We start from the raw sequence: 19,032 nt of genomic DNA on the forward strand, positions 1-19,032 counted from the left end.
GAGCAAAAAAGCACCGCTACCTGCGCAGGTTGTCATTTGCTTTGCAGCCCCTTGTGTGTGTGCGTGTCGAGGTCCTCGCGACACCCACGCCACGAGATCCGTTTCCGGTCGAGCTTCTGCAGGTATTCTTTTAATTCTTATGATTTCTAAGCCATCGCGAGCCGCCTTCAGGTAAAAATGATGAGGATGAGGAGGATGGTGATGATGATGGCTCCTGGACGGACGCACCGTCGTGATGTCATCACGACAGGAGAGGGGGGTGGGGGGAAAAGGTGTTCTCCACCCCCTCCCATCCACGCGCGGATAACGGTCCCTATTATTAGCAGGCTAATGTAAATACATTATGCAAAGTAGGACATCGTGTGTGTTTTTCTACTCAAAACCTGCGCCGAATTACAAATGCGTAAAATACTGACTAGACGATGACATGTGGTTCACTTTCTGTGGCGTAGACACGCATTTCCACGCGGGTTTGCATAGAATTAACGGATTAGTTAAGCGAGTCCGGTGTGAGAGATGACGCCGAAGATGAAAGTAGTTTTTTTCCCCTTTTTTGCATAATCACTTCCACGCTTACCTTAAACGAGGCAACATTTGAGCAGCAGCAGGGAGGAGGAGCAAAAGGAAGAAGAGGAGGAGGAAGGGGGGGGGGGGGAGGAAGTGGCCACGAAATAATAAACATCCCATCTCTTTGCCATCACTAAACCTCGTGCGAAAATAGTGCACTTAGCCACGACCCCCGGAGCCAGGCTCCCACCATCAAAACGACACCCGCCGAGTTGTCGTACTCCCACGGCCCGGTTCGGCGGTCCTCCCGAGCCGGGCCGAGCCTCGCCCCGGCCCTAGCTTTCATCCGCCTGTCGTTCTCAAAGTGCGCCCCGTAAGTGGGGGCCACGTTGTTGTGGAGAGGGGAAAAAGTCACTTGCAAAAGTGCATAAAGTGGTTGAAATAAATCAGAAAAGTCACAAAACAAGCGCTTCCCTTACTTATTGTAACGGATAACGGTTCAGCGAGAGTACCGCTAGGCGGAGGGAGAGACGCCATCCAGGTATAACGGTACACCAAAAAAAAACAAAAAAAAAACACCGCCCCCCCATTAAAGTCCACCAAAGTCGACCGCAACAAGTCCGGGAGGGAGGGGAGTGGGGGTCCGGTCCAGGTCCCGCTCCGCACGGCGGCGGTGGCCCGACCCGGGCGGAGTTTAACACTCACCGCTGCTCCGTTTCGGGTTGGCCTGTTTTCTGCGCTTACACCTGGGGCCATCCGCCATGATCGCCTCGCTGCGAGTGAAGCACACAGCCACTCGCGAGTCACCCCCCACCCCCCCTTCCTCACCCACCCATGTCTGCTTTACGACGTCACCTTCCCCCTCCTCCTTTCCGAACACCTGGTTTGCGACGGTGCCTCCTGCTTTACGACGTCACATCACCCCTCCCTCTCCCTCCGGGGGCTGAACACCTGGTTTGCGACGCTGCTTCCCGCTTTACGGCTAATACCTTCTTTGTCGTTACCACAAGTCCCCCCCTCTATCTTTCACCTTTCGTCACCTGGCTGGCTGTTCTACTACTTTATGGTAACACCTTCGCGTTAATTACGATAGAACCTAGCGTGCCCGCTTTGACACCCCTGCTTTGATTTTCTCGTGCTGAACACCTGGTTTGCGACGCTGCGCACAGCTTTTCGGCAAACACCTTCTCATCCGTTACCATGGATCCTTCACCCACCTGGTTTGCGACGTTGCTTCCAAATTTACGACGTCACCTTTCCCCTCTTCCCCCGTTTCCTAAACTGTTATGATGTAAAAACCGCACCTGAAAGCATTAACGCTTCAAATTTGACCTCAACGTATCATAGAATGACGTGTTTTTAACCTTTAATTTCTAGTTACTGTGTTCCCCCAATGAGGACACCTGGTTTGCGACGCTGTCTTCCACTTTACGGCCAACACCTTCTAATTCGTTACCATAGACACCAATCTCTCCCCTCCTTTCTTTCACGTCTAACACCTAGTTTGCGACGGTATTTCTTGCTGTACGGCAAACACCTACTCGGAGTCGTTCTTTCCACGGCTTCTTTTTACTGTACACATAACTGTAAAGAAACAGCTTAAATACAAAACTTGTGTCATTATGTACTTGAATATGTAACTCAAATTCACGTTATACGGGTGGCACACGCAGGCATGTGTAGTGCCGTTTAAAAAAAAAAACACGCAAGGGCGCGCGCACACAGTTGTCTTCTAGATTGGTTCATCAAAATGTATTCTTACTCATTAACTTATTTTTTAGGCGATATATCTGTTATTTGTCTTAAATTATTAGATATTTTTAATGTAATTAAAACAAATAGTTGGTTTGTTGTTAATAGTATAATAGCCTACATAATTTTATATATGTATATATAGACTTTAAGTCTTCTTCTTTTCCTTTCAGCTTTTCCCTTCAGGGGTCGCCACAGCGATTCAGTTGCCTCCATCTCACCCTGTCCTCTGCATACTCTGCTCTCACACCAACTACCTTCATGTCTTCTTTAACACCTCCTCTTTGGTCTTCCTCGAGACCTCCTGCCTGTAATTTGGAAACTCAGCATCCTTCTGCCAATACACTGACTATCTCTCCTCTGGACATGTCCAAACCATCTCAATCTGGCCTCTCCGGCTTTATCGCCAAAGACTCCAACATGTGCTGTCCCTCTGATGTACTAATTCCTGATTCTATCCATCCCGGTCACTCCCAAAGAGAACCTCAGCATCTTCATCTCTGCCACCTCCAGCTCTGCCTTCTGTCTTTTCCTCAGTGGCACTTTTCTCCAGACCAAACAGCATTGCTGGTATCGCCACAGTTTGATAAACCTTTCCTTTCATTTTAGCTGAAACTCTTCTATCACACATCACACCTGACACTTTTCTCCACCTGTTCCAGCCTGCCTGCACACGCTTCTTCACTTCATTTTCCACACTCTCCATTGCTCTGGACTGTTGAATACTTAAACCTTCTTGGTCTCTTCTCCCTGTAACCTCACTCTCCTACTTGGGTCCCTCCCATTCACACACAGATACTCCGTCTTGCTACGGCTAACCTTCATTCCCCTCCTTTCCAGGGCAAACCTCCACGCCTCTAGCTTCTCCTCCACCTGTTCCCTGCTCTCACTCCAGATCACAATGTCATCTGCCAACATCATAGTCCATGGAGATTCCTGTCTAACCTCGTCTGCCATCCTGGCCATTACCATAGCGAACAAGAAGGGGCTCAGAGCTGATCCCTGATGTAGTCCCACTTCCACTTCTAACTACTCCGTCACACCTACTCTGCACGTCTCCCTTGTTCTTAAAAATATAAAACTTACATAACATATATAGCACCTAGGCAGCGGCCCCTTGGCTCGACAGGAGGCTACAGCATGTCAGTGAGGTGGCTTTTGCCGTGCCCATCGGGCTATTCTTGTACCTGCAGAATATCGGGTTTCCACACCCCCGGCGTGTGCCAGGTGCGCCTGAACTCCACGCGTGAGTCTTTCACTGCTCTTTCGGGGAAAGACTGCATATAGACAAATCATTGCAGAGGTGTACAGTTAGTGATGAATGCTTCAACTATATCTATAATTTGAGCTAACGAAATTTAGCATTTACTTTAATGTTTCTCATTGAGACACGTTTTCTTGAAATAAGTGGGTAAAAAAATAATATTATTGACCTTTTATTAAGAAATGAAACGTTGTTCCTCTTCTGACCACAATTGTTGTGGTGAAACTATGATTTCAGACTGACTCTGAAGGCAACATCATCATGCATTTAAAGCCAGTCAAAACACAAAGTCACTGAATGTGTAAATGTCAGAAATAGAAAGTAATTACAATTTAATAAATGAGCGGATTTTTTTTTTTAAATCTATTTCTAAATATTCCATAAACCAATTCATATTTTTATTTTTTATTTAATGGTTTTGTTATTTCATTCTGGCACAAAATAATAAAAAGTCACGAAAACTAAAGTAACAAAAATTAAAAACAGTTAACTCACAGGCCAATTCATGAGGTTCATGAACAAAAAAAAGTGTACCGTTATTCCTTCATTTTGTATTATGTACAATTTTATTGTATTTTTTTGTAAAGACTTCCTAATGTAAAGTAATTTAAATTCTCACAGGTATTAAGGTACACGTAAATGTCTGTATGAGTGTCCTCTTTGTTTGTTTTTTGTTTGCTTGTTTTTTTTGGGGGGGGGGGGGGTCTTACATGACAACACCTCCACAGGTGAGCCCCATGCTGCTTCACGTGCATCCCGTGAGGAAATGGAGCTTTTATTCAACATTTCTGAGCAGGAAATGCAAATTAAATTTCTTCTCTTCTTTACTGGGTTCATTAGAGAACAATGCCGAAGACCCTCGGGCTCAATCAGTGGGTGGGGGATGGGGGAGTGGGGGGCGTTAAAAACCTTTAATGTGTTGCCACCTTGCTGAATTGCTAATGGTAAATGCTAATGCGCTGTGAAAGATAAACCTCTTGTCATTTTTGATTGTCTTTGAGGCATTTAGCAAATGATCCTGCTCTGAGAGGTGTTATTGATAGCACTTAGCATTAGCATAAAATAAGCATGAGAAACATCTTAGAAAAAATGGTGTGGTAAGATTCTTGTGGGTTTTGGTGGATTTTTATCAGATAATCCAGGATTAAGAGTTGTTAGCCTTTAGCATGACATTAGATAAGCACGAGAATAACATGTTTATGTATTTCTTGGATATCATTTTGCTAAATTGCTCATGTCAATGCTAAATGCTAATGCAGCGTGTAAATGTGTCAGGCTTCGACAGGTCCTAATTTTGTAACTATAAACCAGATTTTTATTTGTGTTTTTCTAACCGAGGCTTCCACAAGGAAGACAATGAGGTTCGTGATGCCACATTCATTTCCTGTTGGCGGTGAGCGGACACTTCCTGTTGCCATCTTGACCACCATATTGATGAAGTTCGGCAGCGACGAGCGGCGACGGCTGGGTCTTATTTTTTTGGTACGCTGAGTCACACAGTTGATATCACTACAACAATCATCGCCTTGTATGTGTGTGTGCGCGTTTTTGATTGCGTGTGTTTAATGTGAGTGTGTGTGTGTGTGTGTCTGTGTGTGAGAAAGAATATACATGTGCATGTATGTTTGAGTGCTGCCTGCTGTTCACACATCTGCCTGGAGGCTGCTGAGTAATGACCTAATTTTTTTGTTTTTTGTCTAATGACCACTGCTCCAGATATGTCACATGACCCTCACGCCCATATATGGAAAAGAACACACAAACATGAATGAATGTTACACGAACACATTGAACATAAAATAATACGTTATATGCATGACTCCCATACCCACCAGGTCCGGTGCATGATGGGAAAAAAGGTGAGGATGGGGGCAAGGAGTGAGGGGACAGTGGGTGAGTCAGCTTTGACGTGAAATCGTGATGACTCACCTGCGTGACATTATTCAACATGAGCGTGGATTACTCGGCACACTCGGGAAGAGGAAAGGAAAAGGAAGAGATGACAAGCAAAAGACAGGCAGTTGCCGGGATGAATAACATTTTCAACAAATATCCTTCTAGTTCAAAATATGAAGGCCCTTGCAGACTATCCAAAGAATCACACAACAGCAGAGCTGAGATCCTTGTACCTGTCACTCGCAAATGATAGCCCCCTTCCTGTGGGTGGGAACCACCGTAATAGGCTCCAGATGGAAGCGGTGTTTATGTGTGCGAGTGTGTGCGTGTGTGTGTGTGCGTCACTAATTTAAACATGTGTGCATGGTGACTGCATTTGGAATGTAACAGATTTTATTAGCATCACTGTTAGCTCTGTTGCCATCTTCTTCTTGTTTTGTATATTTTTCAAAAAGGTATTCTGATTAATATTGCTTGCAAACGTCACATGGCCAAACTCAGAAAACAAGTGAGCCTTGATTAGTCGTTACCTGAGCACTGAGGCATTGTGATGTCATTTTCACTTGACAGCAAGTGGCAAAATGGCCACCCCCTGAGGTGGATAAAAACAGATTTTTCTGCTTGATTCATATTCCACAAATGCAATATAAATCAAAATGCTGAACTGTGTTTAGATTATAGGGCTACATATATATATATATATATATATATATATATATATATATATATTTCTTGTTTTTTTATTTTCTTTACAGATTTTTTTTCAAAAATGTATATAATATACATTTTGAATATTTTTGTATTTTAATCTTGAGCAGCTTCTTTTTGTTTTATATTTATATTTTTTAATAACTAAAAACTAACTGTGATTGGATTAATAAGATTATATTTATTCCCATGCATTTCTGGGAAGTGTTTGACTAATGAACAGTAAATCTTATTGTTTAATATTAATTGTGGTTGTAATTTTCAGGACAGGGTTATTAGTAATGTTTGGAACCTCTCTAAGCACTAGAAATGATTCTCAGTCTGCTGCATTATCATACATGTCATGAAGGTCCTCCATTTTAAATCCATTTGTTGAATTAAAGATAACAAATAATAGATGAATGTGGGCCATTTTCCACTTCCTCATTACCAGCAAAAAGGTCACTTTGTCCCGCTACCTATGTCGCCTCGACCCGGTCTCGATGACGTCCTCTCAGAGGGAGAACAGGTAAAAACCCGGGATTTAAAAATATATATATTATAAGCACATCCTCCTGTTTTACAGAATGAGCAACATCACCCAGCTGCGTAGCAGATGCTGTCCAGAACACTGTCATATTCATATTACAGAAATACACAGAGTGCACCCGCTGACGTAGTTAAGCGAGTTAGCAGTTTACAATTCCGAGCCAACTACACAATGGAAATAAACAGAACTAGGAATAATCCACAAAGACAAAAAAGGCCACTGGGCGCTTGGTTGCATGGACATATTTACATGTTACAATTAATGTGTCGCCTCATCCCACGAGTTATTTTATGACAACCGGCAACTTGCACAATAGAAATATGCAGCGCGGCAAATAATAATCCACAAAGTCAAAATAGTCCGCAACACACTCAATCAGACACAGACACATGTATATGCCGTATGTGTAAATGCTGTAAAATGCAATGGATCCTCTCACCAGTTATTCATAACTGCTTCCTTGAAAAATAGACACTAATTGAATAGAAATAATCCACAAAATAAAAAAATCCATAACATACTCAGTCACGCTCATAGCATAAGCACGCTCAGTGTGGTATAATTAATGTGACAGTATTTATAATAATCAACGGAAATACCGTAAGCAGAGCGACTAGAAATAAACTACAAAGTAAAAAAAAAAGTAAAAAAAAGTCCATGACAAATTCAGTCACCTTCAGTCTCGTAACTTACATATCATGATTAATGTGATTTCTCCGCTTGCCACCTTTCACATTAGAAATAAATGACTAACTAAAGAAAAAAAAGTTCATCACATTCATTCATCTGCACTCTCATGACGTACTTATCATGATTTCCTGCCACTGCATTTCTTGCTAGTTATTTACGATTACCACCGCCTTGCACAATATAAATGAATGACCAACAAATAGAAATAATCCTCAAAGTATTATAAATCTGTTAAGATTATTCTAACAAGCAATATAAAATGCTACAGATGAGCTAACAAATAGCATCAGCATCATGCTTTTACAATCCTTTGGTTATTTGAACTCAAACAATGGAGCTACTACACATGAAGACATAATATAATACCCACAGACAGATATTCTTTATCCTCTGTGAAGATCACCAAATATTGCTGCATCTTAATGAGCTGCGACCATCTCCATGTTTATCTATGTCTGTATTAGACTGCCCCCTTGTGGTCAATTCACACACGCCAGAAGCAACAGCACAATACACTTTGAAGCTTTTAAAATGTGGCAAAAACTACTTCATTCTTTACATTTTAATTTCCTATGTCATTTATATATGTTTTATACGTCACTGTATTTACTTACTTATTTACTTATGTAATGACGAAAGAAAAATGAATGATTATTTATTATTTAAAAAAAATAAAATAATGAATGAGCACGCATAGCTCAGGTAAGCACCGTCGTGGAAGCTCAGCTCAGCGCATACTTGACATAGCTGGCGTGAGGAATGCGCGAGTTGTTTCCCCTCCTGAGGTGCGTTCAAGGTCCTCGGGTGACTTGAGATTTGAGGCCTGCTCTGCATTAAAAACCACATGGTGCTTGTTTTTCTTTCCAAGCATACCTGATGCCCCGCCCTCAGCCACCCTGACCTCACACGCGATATGATTTGGGGTGGGGACACGTGATCAAGTTTTCCATGGCTCTCCATTCTTTTCTCACGGCTATCGTTTATTTGGTTGACAAAGGGGTTGGGGGAGGGGGGGGGGGTGCAATTACATTGCCACAGTAATCTATAACGGTACAAACTATAAATTGCAAATTTGATGGAATAAAAAAAAAAATCACCAAACATAAAAAGGCTACAAAATCATAAAAAACAGAGCCCGCCTTCCAGCGGTTGGATGGTGTGGGCGTGTCTACTGAATGCGATGGAAACACACCCATGCTCGTCTTTAACCTATCAACGAAATATTTTCATTTATACACCATGTGCTCAAGTGTCTATTGTCAGCTACTGGCTGAAAAACATGTGCCGCTGGGTTTAAGAAACAGTTTATTTTCCTTTCATTGTCTCTGTTATGTGGGGACCCACACACGACAACACAGAGCGAGTGTCACGGTCGGTGGGAATAGTTGCCAGAGGGTGGACCCAAATGCGGGGAAACACGACAGGGAGACATGAATGAAGGGCATGTGAGGAACTTTATTAAAACATAGGAAGTAAAGTGAGGGCCGTGCCCTGTTCTGCTACGTTGGGCTTGGGGCGCGGGCCGTGTTGGGGTGGGGGGGCGCTCCTGGGTTTGCTCTACAGCCGGTGGCCCCTGCGGGGCCCGGAGGTTGTGCCTTGGCCTGGGGAGACCTGGGGGGTTGTGCTTGCTCTGTCCTGGCCGGGGTCGACGGCTCCCCTCTTTGGCGGAGGTTTTCATGCAGGCCAGATCCACCACACCAGCATCTACCAAAACACAATCTGCTTCTTCCTCTGGTCGTTGAATCGGTGGAGGCTGATGTCTCTACTTCATCTATCCTTCCTTCCTTTCCTCAGTCTTTCCTTTGGTCTCTTGAGGTCTCCCTAATTTGTTGGAATTTAGATGTTTATGGGGTTGGTAAAAGATTCTGGTTGGTAACCCTGTGGGTAGTAGGTGGTGTTGGTCGGTGCTGGATTTCACTTTTCTTTGATCCTTCCTCGGGTCTCCTGACAACTTCACGACTCTAGCTGGATTCTGAAGTATTCGGTTTAGGTGAACGGTATGGGATTTTTTATAGGTTTTAGATGAATTAATGAGCACACACTCACACACACACACACACACGCACATACTCAGTACAAAAAAAAGAAAAAGAGAAGAAGAAAAAAAAGGAGAGCGAGAGCAATGATGATGACATGTCGAATCAGTAAGATTACCGAATACGATACTGAGCTCTCTCAAAGAAAAAAAAAAAGGAAGTAAGGTGAGGGGACAAGGGCTGGACGGAACGTGACTGCACAGGAAGTGAGAAGACAGGTCGCCACGACTGGGCGTGACGGGTAGACAGGTCGCCACGACTGGGTGTGACGGGGTAGACTGGTCGCCACGACTGGGCGTGACGGGGTAGACTGGTCGCCACCGCAGGACTGGGCAAGAGGAGACTGGTCGCCACGACTGGACTAGGCGAGAGGAGACTGGCCACCATGACTGTGGCTGGCTTGACTGAACATGGGCTTCTTGGCAGTACGTGGGCAATTTAACTGTGATGAGGACGACTAGACAGAGACGTAGACAACTAGACTGAAACAGAGACGACTTAACTGTGACGAGGCTTAGCTTGACGCGTCAAGAAAACCAAAACTCCCACACAGTACTTCGACATCGACAACGACAACGACACAGACACAACAAACACAACAGACTAAGGCCCCGTCCAGACGAAAGCAAAGCCGGCTTCGTTCCTCAAACAAATCTCGCACACACAGAAGCATTTCAAGACTTGCGTGTGTCCAAAAGAAGACGCTGAGGCTGTAATGTATATGCCAAGTCTGGAGTGGCGCTGTAGCGCAGCCACAGGGAGTTAGCGGAAAGCGTAGAAGAAGAATCAGCGAAGAAGACGAACACTTTTTTTTCTAGCTTTATTGCAATCTACAGAACAAACATGGCTTTACATTTATCAAAACAACATAAAAAAGACGAACACAGAAGATGTGACAATGGCGGCTGATTGAAGTAAAACACCGCTTCTTGAACGTGGGAATAAAGAAGCTAAATATTTTGCTGCAAAAGCATAAGCAAGCGAAGGAGGCTGCGCAAAACGACTACCACACGACACCGCTTCTTGAACGTGGGAATAAAGAAGCTAAATATTTTGCTGCAAAAGCATGAGCAAGCGAAGGAGGCTGCGCAAAACGACTACCACACGACTATCCGCCATTGTTGTTGACAGACTGACGGTTCGCGCGCACTCACGCGAGAATGGGCGCTTACGTCATCAAACTGCGACAATTAGTAGTCATCGAGCTGCGACCATTACGTCATCGCTAGAGGAGTATCCTACATATGGTGTCCAGACGGACACGTACGGGGCGCATTTTGAAATCTTTCCACTCTAGAGCCCGCTTTCAAAAGTGATCAGTTTCAAGCTCCGAAACTGCGCCGTCATGTGGACGAACGGCCTGAACGGTAAGAAACTTGTGAGGATACATTGAAACTGGCTTTCGTGTGGACGGGGCCTAAATACACCAACACTAATGAGGAACCTGGGGAACACAATATTGGTCAAACACACTGGGAAGGGAAAAGACACACAGGTGGACGTAATCGGACATAACGAGACAGGGGAAGAACTAAGGAAAACAAGACAAACACCACAAACACACCCAAAATAAACAAAACTGAAACACAACAGAGAGGTGCTGACAAATTAAACGACCACGCCGTTACCTCACTAATCAAATTTACGTGTATTGACAATTCCGAGTTTGTCACTAGTCAAAATGGCGGTCAACTTGATGAAAGGAAGCTCTCCACTAAGTGAAAAGCCATTCATCCTTTTCAAAACCAACCTGTAGCATGATCCAAAAGGAGGACTTGTTATGTTGATAATTATTGCACAGGTATTTATTTACCATGAAGACAAATACTTCTTTGCGTTTTTTTTGGGACCGATACATAGTGGGACTGTGGCCAAAGTTAAAACCAGTTCCCAAATTAAAACCAGACACAAGATGGCACAGGACTGTTTTGTTTTGTTAACTCTTTGACTGCCATAAACGTTATAAAACGTTTAGCATAAACCTAGGGAAGGGCGCCGAGGACGTTAAAAGACGTCCCCTATGTTTTTTTTTTTTTTTTTTCAAAAACGGGTGCAGGAAAGCCTTGGGCAGCTGTGCTGAAAGTATCAGGCAGATCTGATTAGTCAAAGACTCGTTTTGGCCCCTAGAGGGCAGCGATGACTCTCTTTGCACAAGGTTGGATGGGCCGCCCACCGTGGGCGTCAGTAGAAGACGTGAGGCGGAGCTAGAGTGTTGAGGAGACATGGCTGAATAAGCCCACAATGGCTGCCCAAGCAACCGGTTGCAAGCAGCTCACGCTTGAGCATTTTTTTCAAAGACGGAAAGCATCAATCAATACTAAAAAGCGCATTGATGTCAACGATGATGATGACTCCTCTACGCCAAAGTTGGAAGCTTTGGCGTGACTGTTATGAACACGTAGTAAGCCTCACCGGCTTAGCGCGGCTAGCGCGGCTAGCGCTGCTAAGGCCGGAAAACGCGCACAATAGCCGGCCGGGTACTTCTACACAATCGGACATTCGATCGGGCGATGGAGAGTTGGCATCGACCAATGCAGATTGATGATGATGATGATGATGACAACGAGCTCTACGCCAAAGTTGGAAGCTTTGGCGTGACTGTTATGAACACGTAGTAAGCCTCACCGGCTTAGCGCGGCTAGCGCTGCTAAGGCCGGAAAACGCGCACAATAGCCGGCCGGGTACTTCTGCACAAGCGGACATTCGATCGGGCGATGGAGAGTTGGCATCGACCAATGCAGATTGATGATGATGATGATGATGACTGCGAGTTTGACGCCAAAGTTGGAAGCCTGGACGTGTTTACGATCACGTAGTAAGCCTCACCGGCTAGCGCTGCTAACGCCGGAAAACGCGGAGCTGCACAAGCGGACATTCGATCGGACAATGAAGAGTACCCCGAGTCCAATGCATATTCATCGGAGGAGCGGGTACAGTCTGATCACGGAGAAGACACTGTTTCTGGACTACGATGCCACCATGAATGGAGTGGATAAAATGGATCAGAACATCTCCTACCACCCGGTATAGCAACTGAAGGACACGGGGAAGCAAGACGTAACACCACCGTAACGAAACCGTAGCATGATCCTGATATTAGACTTGATGACACACTGCAGTATATACTTGCTATTCCCCGGAAAAAAACGGCCGGCAAGAAAGTGGCGCACGCGAAGAGGCAATCTGTTGTGCAAATGCTGTTACGTCTCTTTGCACGCAGGAGAGTGTTACAAAAAGAAAAACTGTCGTTGAAACATCCACATATTTGTAAATAGCACCACAGTTGCACACATTTGTAAATAGTTTGCCAAATTGTTGTCAAATTGTTACACTGTTGAATGTAAATAAACGTATTTTGCTATCAAAAAACACTTTTTCATTCTTGGTGGTAGTGTTTTATAGAAGTAAAGCACTATTTAGGTGTTTGTGGCATCATTCATGGACAAAAAGAAGTGTCAAATTCACTAGAATGCATGAAATAATATCGTTTCACTAAAAGCTTGATTTCTCCGTATTTTGGTCCAACACAGGCGAAATTGGGTCAAACTAACCATTTTCTATTGTTGATTACTAAAGAACGGAATAAGGTAGAAACAAACTCTTTTTTTCTGATGAAAGATGATTCTTTCATTTGGTAGTACGTGTGTTTCCATAGTCCAAACAGAACATTTTCTGTGGACCTTGAAAATCAGTCAAAATGCTTAAATCGGCTGGCACTGGCGGCATCCCTTTTCTGAAAACGTCTGGCAGTCAAAGAGTTAAAAAACATTTAATAAAGCATGTAACATCTTATTTCACAGGGCTGATAAATGACATCATTGTTAAGACATTACAGCCAATAATCGATTTTGCATAAAAATGCTAAATATCGTCCAATCCCGATCCAGCCAATCAAATCAGTGTAAAGTCTAATAATTAGGGTTATCTCAGAAAAATAAACTTTTATATATTTAATTTTGAAATTTTGATTCGAAAGTACACTTTTAAATATATATATAAATCAATATATTTTGTCGAGAATTTTATGAGAATAATTTTTTGTAGGAAAATGGTCTGAGCTCAAGAGAATAAAGTTGTTTTTTTTTTATAGTAAAGTCATAATTTAGCGTGAATAGTCATTTTTTTTTAGAATTATGTCATAATTTAGCAAGATTTCATATTTCTTCTGAGAATAAAATCTGATTTTCAGTAAAAAAAAATTATTTAATGTTGCAATCAGCCGTATATAGAGTTTGGCCAACTCGGTTTCAGCAAGGTAACAAGATGGTGTCCATATGTCATGTACCCAGCGGTCAACTGCGATTGGTTAACTGCTGGTCACATGACATATGGACGCCATCTTGTTACCCTGCTTGGAGGTTTAAAAAAAATTTAGGAAAAAAATCTGAATCTTATCAGAATAATGAAGTTATTTTTCGAGAACAAAGTCATAATATTGCATACGATTTAGTTTGTCATCTATACTTACTATTAATGTTAAACTGTAAAAATATTTTTAGTAAATACAAGTTGAATCAAGAAACTGGTAATGCACTTTTTCCTCTTTTTAAATCATAAAGATAAAAAACACATCCCCATCGAATATTGCGATTTTTGGACGATTGAGAGACCTTCACTTTACAATTTGGCTTAAGTGTTGGCGTTTCCGCAGCTCAGCTGCTTCCTGAAGAACTCCACCACCTTGGTCCAGGCAAGTACCTCGGCGCAGGCGTGGGCTTGGGGCTCGCCGCCCCACAGGACGAATTCACGCAGCAGCCCATGCAGACTCGAGCGGCAGTGGGGGCTATAGGGCGGCTCAAGCAGGTGCCCGGCTCGCGGGTAGCACACCGTCTCCACATTGTCCTTCCCGGCCCGCCTGAGTCCATCCAGAAGAAAAATGAGTCAGTTTTTGGCAAGACAACAAATCGGAATTTTAAAAGTATCAAGTTGTATTTTTTCGCTGAGGAAAGAAGTTTGAATCTTATAAGAATAAAGTAGTTTCTTAGTTTTTTTAAATGTCAGAATCTTAAGAGTGAAGTAACATTTCATTAGAATAAAGTTATGATCTTGAGAGAATTATTGGTTGGAATTTTACAAGATTTTTTTTAGGGTTAGGGTTAAGCCAGAATTAAATAAGTTTAAATATGAGAATTAAGTTAAATATTTTATTTGAAAAAAGTTTGAATTGAGTAAAATCACAATCTCGAGAAAATGTTTTTCTATGGTGCATTGTTCTTTTTATATATATATATATATATATATATATATTCCGTTCCGTCTTCAATTCCGCTTATCCGGGGTCGGGTCGCGGGGGCAGCAGCTTTAGCAGGGAAGCCCATACTTCCCTCTCCCTAGCCACTTCAGCCAGCTCCTCCGATGGGATCCCAAGGCGTTCCCAGGCCAGCCGTGAGACGTAGTCTCTCCAGCGTGTCCTGGGTCGTCCCCGGGGCCTCCTACCGGTAGGACATGCCCGGAACACCTCCCCAGGGAGGCGCCCAGGAGGCATCCGAACCAGATGCCCCAGCCACCTCAACTGGTTCCTCTCAACGTGGAGGAGTAGCGGCTCGACGCTGAGTCCCTCCTGAATGACCGAGCTTCTCACCCTATCTCTAAGGGAGAGCCCGGCTACCCTGCGGAGGAAACTCATTTCGGCCGCTTGTATCCGGGATCTCGTTCTTTCGGTCACGACCCACAGCTCGTGACCATAGGTGAGGACAGGAACGTAGATCGACCGGTAAATCGAGAGCTTTGCCTTTCGGCTCAGCTCCTTCTTCACCACAACGGACCGATACAGCGTCCGCATCACTGCAGACGCTGCACCGATCCGTCTGTCGATCTTCCGCTCTAACCTACCCTCACTCGTGAACAAGACCCCAAGATACTTGAACTCCTCCACTTGGGGCAGGACCTCATCCCAGACCCGCAGAGAGCACTCCACCCTTTTCCGACTGAGGACCATGGTCTCGGATTTGGAGGTGCTGATCCCCATCCCAACCGCTTCACACTCGGCTGCAAACTGGAGATCACGGCTTGAAGAAGCCAGCAGCACCACATCATCTGCAAAAAGCAGAGATGCAATGTTGAGGCCACCAAACCGTACCCCCTCGACACTCCGGCTGCGCCTAGAAATTCTGTCCATAAAAATTACGAACAGAATCGGTGACAAAGGGCAACCTTGGCGGAGTCCGACCCTCACAGGAAACGAATTCGACTTACTGCCGGCAATGCGGACCAAACTCTGACATCGGTCGTACAGGGACCGAATAGCCCGTATCAGGGGGCCCGGTACCCCATACTCCCGAAGCACCCCCCACAGGACTCCCCGAGGGACACGGTCAAACGCCTTCTCCAAGTCCACAAAACACATGTGGACTGGTTGGGCGAACTCCCACGCACCCTCAAGGATCCTGCTGAGGGTGTAGAGCTGGTCCACTGTTGCACGGCCGGGACGAAAACCACACTGCTCCTCCTGAATCCGAGATTCAACTTCCCGACGGACCCTCCTCTGCAGCACCCCTGAATAGACCTTACCTGGGAGGCTGAGGAGTGTGATCCCTCTAAAGTTGGAACACACCCTCCGGTCCCCCTTCTTAAAAAGAGGAACCACCACCCCGGTCTGCCAATCCAGAGGCACTGTCCCTGATGTCCACGCGATGTTGTAGAGACGTGTCAACCACACACCATCCAGAGCCTTTAGGAACTCCGGGCGAACCTCATCCACCCCCGAGGCCCTGCCACCGAGAAGCTTTCCAACCACTTCAGTGACTTCGACCCCAGAGATAGGGGGGCCCACCTCAGAGTCCCCAGACCCTGCTTCCTCAAAGGAAGGCATGTTGGTGGAATTGAGGAGGTCTTCGAAGTATTCTCCCCACCGATTCACGACGTCCCGAGTCGAGGTCAACAGCACCCCATCTCCACTATACACAGTGTTAATGGCGCACTGCTTTCCCCTCCTGAGACGCCGGATGGTGGACCAGAATTTCCTCGAAGCCGTCCGGAAGTCGTTCTCCATGGCCTCACCGAACTCCTCCCATGTCCGAGTTTTTGCCTCAGCGACCACCGAAGCCGCATTCCGCTTGGCCAGTCGGTACCTGTCAGCAGCCTCCGGAGTCCCACAGGCCAAAAAGGCCCAATAGGACTCCTTCTTCAGTTTGACGGCATCCCTTACCGCTGGTGTCCACCAGCGGGTTCGAGGATTGCCGCCCCGACAGGCACCAACCACCTTACGGCCACAGCTCCGATCGGCCGCTTCAACAATGGAAGCACGGAACATGGTCCATTCGGACTCAACGTCCCCCGCCTCCCCCGGGACAACGGAGAAGCTCTGCCGGAGGTGGGCGTTGAAACTCTTTCTGACAGGGGATTCTGCCAGACGTTCCCAGCAGACCCTCACAATACGTTTGGGCCTGCCTGGTCGGACCAGCATCTTACCCCGCCATCGGAGCCAACACACCACCAGGTGGTGATCAGTTGACAGCTCCGCCCCTCTCTTAACCCGAGTGTCCAACACATACGGCCGCAAATCCGATGACACGACTACAAAGTCGATCATCGAACTGCGGCCTAGGGTGTCCTGGTGCCAAGTGCACATATGGACACCCTTGTGCTTGAACATGGTGTTCGTTATGGTCAGTCCGTGACGAGCACAGAAGTCCAACAACAAAACACCGCTCGGGTTTCGATCGGGGGAGCCGTTCCTCCCAATCACGCCCCTCCAGGTCTCACTGTCATTACCCACGTGAGCGTTGAACGTGGGTGTATATATATATATATATATATATATATATATATATATATATATATATATAAAAAGGTGGAGTAGTACAAGACACAATGTTTCATTAAAAAAAAATGTTGGAACCCCAATTGTAGGAATTCTACGAATCCGAATTAGAATTAAGTGTTTTTATGGGGAGTAAAAAGTCATAATTTTACACGTAAAAAATGTTTATTTTCCCAAGGAAAATTGTCATTACGTCACAAGGATACTGTCGCAATAATATGAAAATACGATCTTACTTTTACAAGAAAAATGTCACAATCTTTTTTAGAATAAAGGTCTTATTTTCAAGAATAATGTTATATATTTTTTAAATTAAAAGGTCACAATCATTTTAGAGCAACAACTTTCTTCTGAGATAAAAATTCTAAATCTTAGTAGTACAATCTTTTTTTCCTTTTTTTTTTTTTTAGAAAAATGTAGGTATCTCGCAAGAAGAAAATGTTTTACATAAACTATCAAATTAATCAAATATGACTTACTGTATTTTATTAAATGGTGGTGTGATTATTATGATAACATTGTAAACAATGCAATTTTAAAATGAACATGAAAATAAATTTTATTAATATAAACAATTTTATATAAAATTTAACTTTATTAAATAGAGGGTTGACTAATCATGGCCGAATTAAATATCAATGAAATAATGTAAAAATTAGCATTAAATATTTTATTCACAAACAATTTATTTAACATTCCCATTTTCATGGGGGGGGGTCCCATGATCTACCCACCTGAGTCGCGCCGCAATGCTCTCCATATACGCCCGGCTGTCGTAGTTGAGGTCATTCTCGGACGCCAGGAAGAGGAAGTGGGCGTCGGCTTGCTCCACAGGGACCCGACTGCTCCGGTTGTCCTCACCGTCGGGATCCCCGAAGATGAACTTTATGATGCTGGCGCCCTCAGAGGTGGCTATGACCTTGGCCGGGTCGCTGGTCAAAGGAGAGAGGATCCGTCGGCCGCGGTAGTGTAAAGGTGCTCCAATGTTGGCGCTGCAGGCGTTGATCCAGATCAACGCACGCACGCCTGGCACGAAAGACGCCAAGGACAAGGCGATGTCGCCCGCTTTGGAACGCCCGATCACGCCCAGCCCGTCACTGCCCACCTAGAAGCGCAACAACTAAGTATGTGACATGACTTATACGAAAAGTGTTTTTTTTTAGGCCGATGACGATATTTGGTGCTGCGGTTTCCTCCATGAAGTTCACCCTGAGCAAGTAGAAATGCTATGAAATCAATTATCACTGCTATCTATTTTTGAATAGTGAGTGGTTAACTCATTCACTCCCAGCCGCTTAAACTGAAGCAACCCCCTTCGCTCCCGGCTGTTTTACTGGATTTTGACTGATTTTGCAAGGCCCACGGAATAATGTGTTCTATTGCTATAAAAACATGGAACCTACCAAAATAAATATTAGAGTCTCTTCTTTCATTAGGAAAAAAAGTATATTTGTATCTGTTTTTGTTTTGCAGCAATTAGCATTAGAATATAGCTAACTTTCATCATTATTCACAAACCTGTTAAAATCACTGGGAAAAAGAGAAACATGGCCCTGGCTGATCTCTTATATTCTAATGCTACCGGCCGTTTTTTGTAATAACCACCATTGCTTTAAGTGACCTCTTCACGTCAGAAACTTATCAAAGCTTTCTGTATGCTCTAGCATAAAAAAAACATTTAAAACGTATAAATATGTTTTTGCGAGAGCAGGACAAAGTATTAAAAAACTTAGGTCACGAATAAGTTCTGAAATCAATGAAGAATTGTTTATTTACTCATTTGCTCCCAAAAACATATTAATTTCTTTAATTAAGTTCTATTTTAAATGTTTTAAGTGTCCCAAAGACTTATTTATAAGTTGTTCATGGGTTTTTTTTCATACTAGAG

At 44.2% G+C, this 19,032-nt stretch overlaps 2 protein-coding genes and 1 long non-coding RNA gene across 7 annotated transcripts in view; 1 reads left to right on the top strand and 2 right to left on the bottom strand.

Moving 5' to 3' along the window:
• LOC147181018 (zinc finger E-box-binding homeobox 1-like) overlaps window positions 1–1,391 on the bottom strand; it is a 31,960-nt gene extending 30,569 nt beyond the window's left edge. The window contains exon 1 of one of the 4 annotated variants that reach the window (XM_086076971.1): window positions 1,340–1,391. In XM_086076971.1, coding sequence (XP_085933097.1) covers window positions 1,340–1,343 — 4 coding nt within the window. In that variant the 5' untranslated portion in view covers window positions 1,344–1,391. The other 3 variants (XM_086076945.1, XM_086076954.1, XM_086076962.1) reach the window with 3 other exon arrangements.
• Window positions 1–19,032, top strand: part of LOC147181019 (uncharacterized) — a 26,661-nt gene continuing 7,629 nt past the window's right edge. Inside the window, exons 1-2 of one of the 2 annotated variants that reach the window (XR_015094924.1) lie at window positions 1–122; window positions 4,862–5,005. This is a non-coding gene — a long non-coding RNA (uncharacterized LOC147181019). Of the gene's footprint in view, window positions 123–1,433; window positions 1,574–4,861; window positions 5,006–19,032 lie in introns of those variants that run through there. The other variant, XR_015094923.1, reaches the window with a different exon arrangement.
• Window positions 8,811–19,032, bottom strand: part of LOC147181020 (acyl-coenzyme A thioesterase 2, mitochondrial-like) — a 13,053-nt gene continuing 2,831 nt past the window's right edge. Inside the window, exons 5-6 of the mRNA XM_086095495.1 lie at window positions 17,879–18,249; window positions 8,811–14,237 (exon numbers count right to left, since the gene is read on the bottom strand). Coding sequence (XP_085951621.1) covers window positions 14,012–14,237; window positions 17,879–18,249 — 597 coding nt within the window. The 3' untranslated portion in view covers window positions 8,811–14,011. The remainder of the gene's footprint in view (window positions 14,238–17,878; window positions 18,250–19,032) is intronic.

Source organism: Leptonotus elevatus, chromosome 1 (assembly GCF_054856555.1).
Source record: "Leptonotus elevatus isolate MCC_2025b chromosome 1, RoL_Lele_1.0, whole genome shotgun sequence".
In the NCBI taxonomy this organism is placed as follows: domain Eukaryota; kingdom Metazoa; phylum Chordata; class Actinopteri; order Syngnathiformes; family Syngnathidae; genus Leptonotus; species Leptonotus elevatus.